This window comes from Gymnogyps californianus, chromosome 2, assembly GCF_018139145.2.
Source record: "Gymnogyps californianus isolate 813 chromosome 2, ASM1813914v2, whole genome shotgun sequence".
Lineage (NCBI taxonomy): Eukaryota > Metazoa > Chordata > Aves > Accipitriformes > Cathartidae > Gymnogyps > Gymnogyps californianus.
In genome coordinates, this window is record NC_059472.1 from 142,534,411 (window position 1) to 142,543,602 (window position 9,192).

Consider the following 9,192-nt stretch of genomic DNA (forward strand, 5'->3'; position numbering starts at 1 on the left):
GTTGCCTCTGAGGGAGGGTGACAGTCCAGCACCCAAGATGCAGCAGCAGGCGTTGAACCGGTGGTGGGCAAGCTGCTGGGGGGACTGACATGCTCTTGTCTTGCCCAAACGGACTGCACACTCCTGTGGCTATCAGTCCTGTCCTTAACTTCTGTAGTACTCTGAGCATGGTAGTGGAGGTCAAACAAGTTACCAGTAACAAAGCAATAGTAATTAACATGAACAAGACAACAGGACAAGTCATACAGCATCAGTGAGTCATACTGCTAGTCTCAGTTAAACAGTGATGAGACTAGCACTGAGTCACGGAATGTAAAAGTTGTAAAGTATCTGAATTACACAAATGAGTATGCAAGAAAACAGCATCAAGACACCTCACCTGAGGGATACAGGCCACTTTCATTTTTCTTGTGATCTTTGTCATCAAACTATCCCATGATAAACGACTTTTAAATTTGTGCTGTAGCAAGCAATTAGCATTAGCCAAGTTCTACCAGAACTAGACAAAAATACTGTTCTCCCTCACCCAAAGGGATCCTGGTGATATTACAATGTGGACAAGTTCCACCTACTGTGCTGCACTACTGACATACAGTAGCCTTATATGTTAGCCTAGGATAACACCTTATGAAACATTTCAGACCATTAATAATGCAACTATCCAAAAGACAGCTAATTGCAAATAAAAGTATATCGCTTCAGTATTTCTGGAGAAGTTATTTCTAAGATAGTCCATCAAAAATACTTTTCATGGTGGCTGACAAGAGCCGCCCAACGCAGCATGTTTACAGCAGAGTTTAATGGTTGTTGCCAAGTTTCCGCCTTAGTGCAGTTCAATCACGTCCAATACTTTCACACACTGCAACAAAGCCTTGGGATACTTGGACAAGGCTTGTGGGGTCTCAATCCAGCAGCATTTCACGCAAGGTCGGTGGCTGACTGTGGGTCTTCATTAAGTGTTGTCTGAGTAGAAGACTAGAATTTATTTATTCAACCTCAAGATAAGCAACTTAATGCTGCTGATTTGAATGCAAACAAGGGCAAGACCTCATGCCTGGAAGAGTCTCTGATGTGGTTACACTGGAAGTTTAGACTAAACACAAGTTGAGATCTGAAACACAGTTGTCACAAAATCAGCATGTTTTCTTAAAGCATTTAAATTTTTTAAAAGCATTGTCTACAACTAAACTATCAAAGTGGTATTGCTTTTATCTGGAAAATGTTGCGCTTGCAATTATATATTGCTTATTAAGGCCTATTTTGCTAATTCACTGAAATCTTTCCCATATGACAGAAATGGTATTTGCTTCTCCATTTAGTGACCTCAAATGACTAAGTAAAGGTGCAGAGTGAATTTCAGTTGGCAATTACGCCTTTCTTTTTTCTTACAGGGCATAGTATTATCTAGTCTGCTTTAATACTGTCACTGGCCTACGCTCAAATGAATATGGGGCTCATAATGCTTGCAATGTGTCCAGGACCTAATCCCAGCGTGCTTAGTTTGTCCTTAAGCAGCTATTTCACATCTTAAAATGCTTCTAAACTGTGAAAAGCAAAGCCTCAGCATTAAGTCACCGAGCCTTGCTTCCTAAACCCGCTAACCCATTTTTAAAATCATGGTACTGCTATTTCAAAACTGATCAGGAGCTTCAGAACAAAGCATTTCTTTGGTGACACTTCTGTGCTGTAAACACATAGGCAGCAAGGGGTTCAGTCTAAAGCAAGAAAAACAAAGTTCCCTTTCTACATATGAGCATGAATCATTGCCTAAGCCTTCCAGCTCAACTGATGAACAACAGAGGCAAGAGATATACAAATATGAGAAACTCCCACAGCTATGGACCCAAGAGCAACCCTCACTTCTAATGGGACCAAGCAGCTAAAAGACTTGCATTTTTAAATCAACATTTGAATTCAGAATCGATATGATCCATTCACTCCAAGTTTGCGTAACATGCAGAGCCATAATGTTCTGGGTTCAACAACTGCAAACAACAACTAATAGAAATCTAAAAGAATTAAAAAGGAGGTGGCTGATATTCAGAACTGATTTTGCACAGTACTGCCACACAGTCCTGTAGTGCTGTCATTGGAAACATCAAATATAATGCAATTCCAGTGTTTGAGCACCAGAGGGTCAATTTGCGATGAAAACAGAGCCTTACCTCAGTTTCCTTATTTTTATTGGTAAGCATTTAACCTCTTACTTACCACCTCTTCAGCTGTCATGAGTTTTGCTAGCTGAAGCTCCTTCTGAGGCCACGCAGCAGTGGGATGGAGGAGTTATGTCACACAAATGCAAACTTTTTGCAAGAGTACCCTCAATAACTTAAAACTACGCATGTCACACCAAACCCATGATTGCTTTCTCTGGTCAGCTGCAGGGTACACACCTTTCCAAAAGGATCACCATGTTGGTTTGGAAGTTGTCTCTTGTGACTGGGAGTAGCAAAAGACTGATACTAGCCCATAGCCCGTTTTGAAAAATACTCATCCTGTACATATACAGCAGCTTCTTCTCATGCCTAATTATCATCCCTTTGAATAATACAAAAAATGCAAATACTGTCCATTTAAACGAAAGGGATCCTCAGCACCACCCGTAATTGTACTCGTGCCCAACAAGCACTGGGATGGCACCAGAAGGGTGGGCATCATCCAGAGGGCAGAATTCAGGCCCACTAGATTGCAGCCTTGCCACTCAGTTAAAAAAAACCAACACTTCTAAAAGTACATGCATATACCAGAAATTTGGGGCATTACTATATGAACCAGAAATCCTTCTCCTTCCCAATAGGATTTGTTATGGAAACAGCATATAATTTCATTCCAATACCACAAATTTGCCACTACATTAAAGAGCATTGCTGTTACTGAAGGATGAACGGTAAATCAGCATCCCCAGCTCTCCAGGCTACAGCCCTCTTCAGGGGAATGGCGATTCTGGGTGCCCCTTCATTTCAGGCTATAAATATATCTCATGAGAGAAAGCAAAGCTGTTGACTAAGGAACGCCTTAACAAGTACTTGTAGCCCAACAAACTTTGTTATACCACAGTTTTGTTATTATCCTTCTTGTCAGGGGCAAGAGAACTGGGCAACACTGCTTCTTTGTATACAGTGATACTTTCTCTGGTAAACACGGTACATCAATTATACAAACTGTGTTGTAAAAAATCCTATCTAAATTCCCTGAAGCAATGGACAGATTTGTTTTTAACAGTAAGGTAAAACATTAGTGATGACTGCAATATACCCATGCAAAAGACACCTTTGTATCGTATTAATAGAGAGTCTCAAATACCATTATATGTTGAGAAATAAAAGTATAAAAAGGTGAGTCATACAGATAGCACCACAGCATTCACTAATGACTGTGACCTTTGCATATTACTGCCTTGTGAAAGTTCACAAAAATTAGCCAACAAAAAAGAAGGGGATTGCTCTTTTAAATGATTTTTAAATGATCATATTGTGCTCTCTAGTATATTTATTAAAATAACCAAGATTGAACATGGAGCTTCAGCTCTGCAATCCATGAAAAAAAATCCCAAAGAACTGAAGGGGATCCATATCTGCTGCAAATCATGAACTGCAAATATTAACAACATTTTACTTCATGTAGAAATGCCAATTCCATTATTCATCTTGGAAAAGTATTTTTAAAAAATTAGTCCTCCCATCCCTACCACAAATACAAAGTCTCTATTACAAATAAATGTGTCCTCCCATGCATAAATAAATCACATACATTCAGCTGCAAGAAAACAGATCAGTCAAAACGGCTCAAATGGAATTATACACTGACCAAAAAGAATTCCACTGCAACTGAAATTGAATGGCTTGTACTTCAGGTCACTAGCTGAGTGCTGACCAGTACAATTTTAAATGCTAAAATATCCCCAAAAAAGTGTGGGGGGAAGACTTGAGAAAAATGTGCAAAATATCTGAGAAAGCAGGAACTATGTTTATGTAAAACAAATTAAAAAATAACGAAAAAAACCCTGCCCTCTTGTCTTACCTCATTAGAGAAATTTTGTTAAGCTTCCCTTACTTTTCTATGGCTGTTTACACATCAGAATCTGAAAAAAGTAAACGAAGCCAAAAATCATTTACACCTTCCTCCAGATCTACAGATTGAAATGCTGTACTAGCTTATAACACTGGAAATCAGAAATCAAGTCTCATAATTAGCCAATCTTTCCTAACAAACCCATGGTTACAGAATGGCACTTCAAACAATGAATTAGGAAAAAAAAAAGAAAAAAAAGATGTGCTGTGTTGAAAGGTTTAAGAATGCGTGTACTTTCATAAAGCTGAAATGCTTCCATGAACATACCGTTTAACTCTGGATTAACCAAACATTCCAAATTCAGGAAAACAAAACTATTTTACTTATTAAAATATTCCAACAATATTGCAACATAGTCTGAGTGTCATTTTGAGCAGTGAGAAAATCTTTTTTTTTTTTTAATAGGAAGGGGAGAAGAAAGGCTAAGTTGAGAGAACCCTTTTCTTTAACCAAAAAAAAAAGAACTGGTGAGCTTCTTTCTTCTCCTGCCATACAGCAGATCTCTTCTTGGATTTCACACCACCGACCATACCCTGTCACAGATCTTGAACAGTTTACATTACTTCTTTTGAAGGATTAATCTAGACCGGCCCAGAGATAAAAACCAAAATGCACAATGAATTCCTACACTGAATTCCAGCTTGTTACTGTGAGCTCAACATAAGAAAAGAAAAAAGGAATCCCACACATCTTGTAGTATATACACTGCTTTCACACAGTATTTGAGTTAGTCAGAGGAATACATAAAGGGACAAGATAGTTTTGTACAAAACCTCAATTTATTTCAGAGAAATTAAAAATATGGTATTTAATATATATAAATTTCTATTCCTCTATAAATATAGATGATCTTGTGATAATGAACAGAAATAAATGCATACCAAATTCAAATAATTTTGCATTTCAGGGTATGGTAGCCATAGATAATGTTTATGAACCTAAATACAGGCATTTGTAATATAAAAAAAGTTTAAAACAATACAATCAGGAGAGAAGCATTCTGCTGTTTTTCATACAGAGGACTAAATATTCAAATGCATCTGTTGAAAATTACAATTTCATTTTTAACCCTTTTTTTTTTTTGTATTAAGAAGCACAATCCCACACACCCAGGAGCATACAAGATAGCAGATATACTGCACACATGGTATCTTATCTTTGCAGTATGCAATGTTATTACTGTACCGAAAAAAAAGAAGGGAAAAAAGACAGCAGAGGCTCTTTAAGGTCTCACATCCCACCAGAGTGCTTAAACATTCTGGTTTTCTGTTTTCTGTTCCTTTGTTTTTACCACTGGCAAAAATCATCACACCCTCATAATGTGTCATGAATTAAATGTCAATGAATTAAAATTCAGGGGAATGGCAATGACTCCAATGTTTCCCAAATGAAGAGCCAGCGTATGGATATAATTAAGGAGGAAAAAAAAAAAAAAATCTGAATGCTGCATTTTATTCCGATGAAGCTCCTTTCACCGAGCCCGTATTTCCTGATCCTGCTAACCCCAGCCAACAGCAGCCCGGCAGGGAGGGGACCGGGGCAGGCGGCGGCGGGAGCACCCGCAGGGTGACCTCGGGGGGCGCCGCCGCCGGCCCCCGCTCAGACCTTACGACGGGAAAAGTGGGCTTAAAAAAACAAAACACAAGAGGGAAGTTTGGTGTATCTATGTCCGCATCCACCTCATAAGCCATCGGACGTGCTACAGGTGCAGACGGTGTTAAACCTCAAGTCCTACAACAAAACAGGCCGACTCCTCTTGAACTACGTGGTGCATTTAAATAAACCTTATAAAATTGGAAGAGGGCAGCCGGCAGCCAATCCCCCTAGCCCCGGGCACTGCGGAGAGGCTCTCCCTCCAGAGAAAGGCCAGGCACACCTACGGCCAGGGCTGGATGTTTTTCTACCCCCCGCAAAAGGGTCTGGCGGGTCCCGCCTGGCTCCGCGGGGCTCGGCTCCGCAGCGGCCGGCCGAGGCGAGGTGAAGCGCCGTCCCTGCGCCGCGGCCGGGCGGCTGTCTGTCCTCTCCGGTACGGGGCCAGGCAGGGGTCCGTCCTCCCCCACACGGGGCCGGGGCCGAGGCGGGAAGCGGCGCTCCTCCCCAAGCCCACCTCACCTCCACCGCCACATACCTCTGGCAGGCCGGGACCGGGGACCGGGGCCCAGCCCGCGTCAGGAGGCGCCCCCGGCAGTGGCAGCAGCCTCACTCCGGGCCCTGCTGCTCATGCAACTGAAACTCCAAGCAAAGCCATTACAAAACCTGTGTGGGGGAGAAGAAAGGGGGTTGTTTTGGTTTCTCTTACCGGCAGTTTTTCCCATCCTGCCCTACAAAATAGAAATCCAACGCCTTTTTTTTTTTAAATTAAAAAAAAAAAAGGGAGGGGGGGCGAGGAAGCAAAATCCGCAAACGGGTTAAAAGTGTCCTAAATAATTAAAAAAGTGAGATTTTTTTGTAATTTAAATACAAATATACTTACAAAATCTTACAGAGGCTATTTACATCCCTCTCCCCCAACCTGACAGTGCGTTCAGTTCCTACAGGAGACAGCCCGAGAGGAGCGGGGAGAGCAGGGAGGGCAGAGCCGGGCGGTCCCAGGCGCAGGGGTCCCCACCTGGCTCGTCCTCCGCTCCCCGCCGCCTGCGGAAGCGACTTGCAGTCCCCAAAGTTTGCCCAGGCTGGATAAGGAGCTGCTTCCCAAGGCAGAGCCCCGGTCCTTCGGCCGCCTGCCATCCCCCTGGCCCGGCGGGCAGGGGTTTCAGACCGTGGTCTCGCCCTGCTTGCTGTTGGTGAGCCTGGTGTAAAACTTCCTCCAGGAGTTCAGGGTTTTCCCAGACCAGATCCAGAAGCCCGAGGTGATGCCCACGATTAAGGTCATGAGATACTTGATCATGAAGACGGTGAAGTCGGGGCTCATGGGCGGGTGGTGGCTGCTGTGGTTGTTGGGGCAGGGGATGGCGTAGCTCTTACAGCTCTGCGTGACCCAGCTCCTCTCCCACTGTTCCCTAAAAGCTTGCTCGTAAAAATAGCAGGCAATGACAATGGTGGCCGGCACCGTGTAGAGGACGCTGAAGATGCCTATCCTCACCATGAGCTTCTCCAGCTTTTCTGTCTTGGTGCCATCGTGCTTCATGATGGTCCGGATCCTGAAGAGGGACACGAAGCCGGCCAGCAGGAAGGAGGTGCCGATGAACAGGTAGACGAACAAGGGGGCCAGCACGAAGCCCCGCAGAGCGTCCACGTTGTTGATGCCCACAAAGCAGACGCCGCTGAGGACGTCCCCGTCCACCTGCCCCAGGGCCAGGATGGTGATGGTCTTGATGGCCGGCACAGCCCAGGCGGCCAGGTGGAAGTACTGGGAGTTGGCCTCGATGGCCTCGTGGCCCCACTTCATGCCGGCAGCAAGGAACCAGGTGAGGGAGAGGATGACCCACCAGATGGAGCTGGCCATGCCGAAGAAGTAGAGCATCATGAAGAGGATGGTGCAGCCCTCCCGCTTCGTGCCCTGCGCCACAGTGCGGGAGCCGTCCTCGGCGAAGCGCTCGTTGCAGACCACTCTCTCCTCCAGGAGGAAGCCGGCGATGTAGGCCACGGCGACCGCCGTGTAGCAGCCTGAGAGGAAGATGATGGGCCGCTCGGGGTAGCTGAACCGCTTCATGTCCACCAGGTAGGTGAGGACGGTGAAGAGGGTGGAGGCGCAGCAGAGCACCGACCAGATGCCGATCCAGGTGCGGGAGAAGCGCAGCTCCTCGGGCCCGAAGTACATGAGCCCGTAGAGGCGGCCGGGCTCACAGGGCGCCCCGCAGTCCTTCTCCCCCAGGAAGCGGTAGTTCAGGTAGGAGGGCACCTTCAGCGCCCGCGGGCAGGAGAAGCGCCCGCGGGGCTCGCCAGGCCCCGAGCCCCCGGGGCCGCCGCCGGTGCCCCCGCGGTGGGGGTTGCTGGTCCAGCTCTCGGGGCGCAGGGCGGGCGTGGGGGTGCCGCGCTCGGAGGCGTTTTGCCCCACGCAGAGCTCGCCGGCCCCGTGCACCGGGAACTTCTCGCAGCGCAGCGTGTCGGGCCACTGGAAGCCGAACTTGTTCATGAGGGCCTCGCAGCCCTGGCGGGCCCGCTCGCAGAGGGAGCGGCAGGGCGGCAGGGCCTGCTCCAGCACGGTGCACACCGGGGCGTACATGGAGCAGAGGAAGAACTTGAGCTCGGCCGAGCACTGCACCTTCACCAGCGGGTAGAACTGGTGCACCTCCAGCCCCGCGTCCTCCTGGTTGGTGTGGCCCAGCAGGTTGGGCATGATGGTCTGGTTGTAGGCGATGTCGGTGCAGAGCGGGATGGAGATGGGCTGGCAGTAGCCGTGGTCCGGGATGGAGATGCCCCGCTCGCCGTTGTACTGCGGCGCCGGCGGCTGGCCCCCGGCCGGCAGCGCCGCCGCCCACAGCAGCAGCAGCAGCGGCAGCGGCGGCGACGGCGGCAGCCGCGGGCACCGGCCGCCGCCCGCCCGCCGCCCGCCGCCAACTTCCTCGCCGCCGCTCGCCGCCGGCCCGCGCCGCTCGGCCATGCTCAGTCGGTGCCGCCTGCCCAGCCGGGCTCCCGCCGCCCCGCTGCCGCCGCCGCTGCTCCTCCCGGCCCGAACTTGCGACTCATGAAGGGAGCGGCGGGCAGGGACGGGGCAGCCCCGGCCGCCACTCGCGCGGCCGCGGCGCGCAGCTCTGCCCGCACCGGCGGCAGCGCCCGCCGCGCCTCCGACTACCGCCGCCGCCTCCGCCGCCGCCGCCGCCGCCTGACCATTTGTGCCGGCCCCTCGAGCCCGCGCCCCTCGCCTCGCCGCGCCGCGCCGCGCTCCCTCCGACCGGTTTCCAGGCGCCCCGCAGTCTGCCTTTCACCGGGAGGGAGGAGCCTTGAAACCGACGCCGAACTTTCCTGCGTAAGGGACCGTCTCCCAACGCCTCACCCGGGGGCGGGCGCAGGCGGGCGCGGGGCTGCCCCGCGCCGCGCACAAAGGCGGCGGGGGAAGGGGGAGCTCCGCCGCGGGGGAAGGGGAGGGGAGGGGGGGCGGCCCCGTGCGGTGCCGGGGGGCGGGGGGGGAATGATCGCGGGGGCGGGGGGCCGTGCCTCTTCGGTCGGCAGCGCGGAGGG

At 49.3% G+C, this 9,192-nt stretch overlaps 1 protein-coding gene across 1 annotated transcript; it reads right to left on the reverse strand.

The window, feature by feature from the left end:
* Window positions 1-4,809: 4,809 nt before the first annotated feature.
* On the reverse strand, window positions 4,810-8,836 carry FZD1 (frizzled class receptor 1). Its single transcript, XM_050892205.1, has 2 exons — window positions 6,545-8,836; window positions 4,810-6,327 (listed from the first exon to the last, which is right to left on the reverse strand). The coding sequence occupies exon 1, from the start codon at window positions 8,612-8,614 to the stop codon at window positions 6,824-6,826; it is 1,791 nt and encodes a 596-aa protein (XP_050748162.1). The 5' UTR covers window positions 8,615-8,836; the 3' UTR covers window positions 4,810-6,327; window positions 6,545-6,823.
* Window positions 8,837-9,192: the final 356 nt, after the last annotated feature.

Excerpts from the sequence above, each read along its gene's own strand:
- FZD1 (XM_050892205.1), bottom strand. The coding sequence starts at position 8,614 with ATGGCCGAGCGGCGCGGGCCGGCGGCGAGCGGCGGCGAGGAAGTTGGC.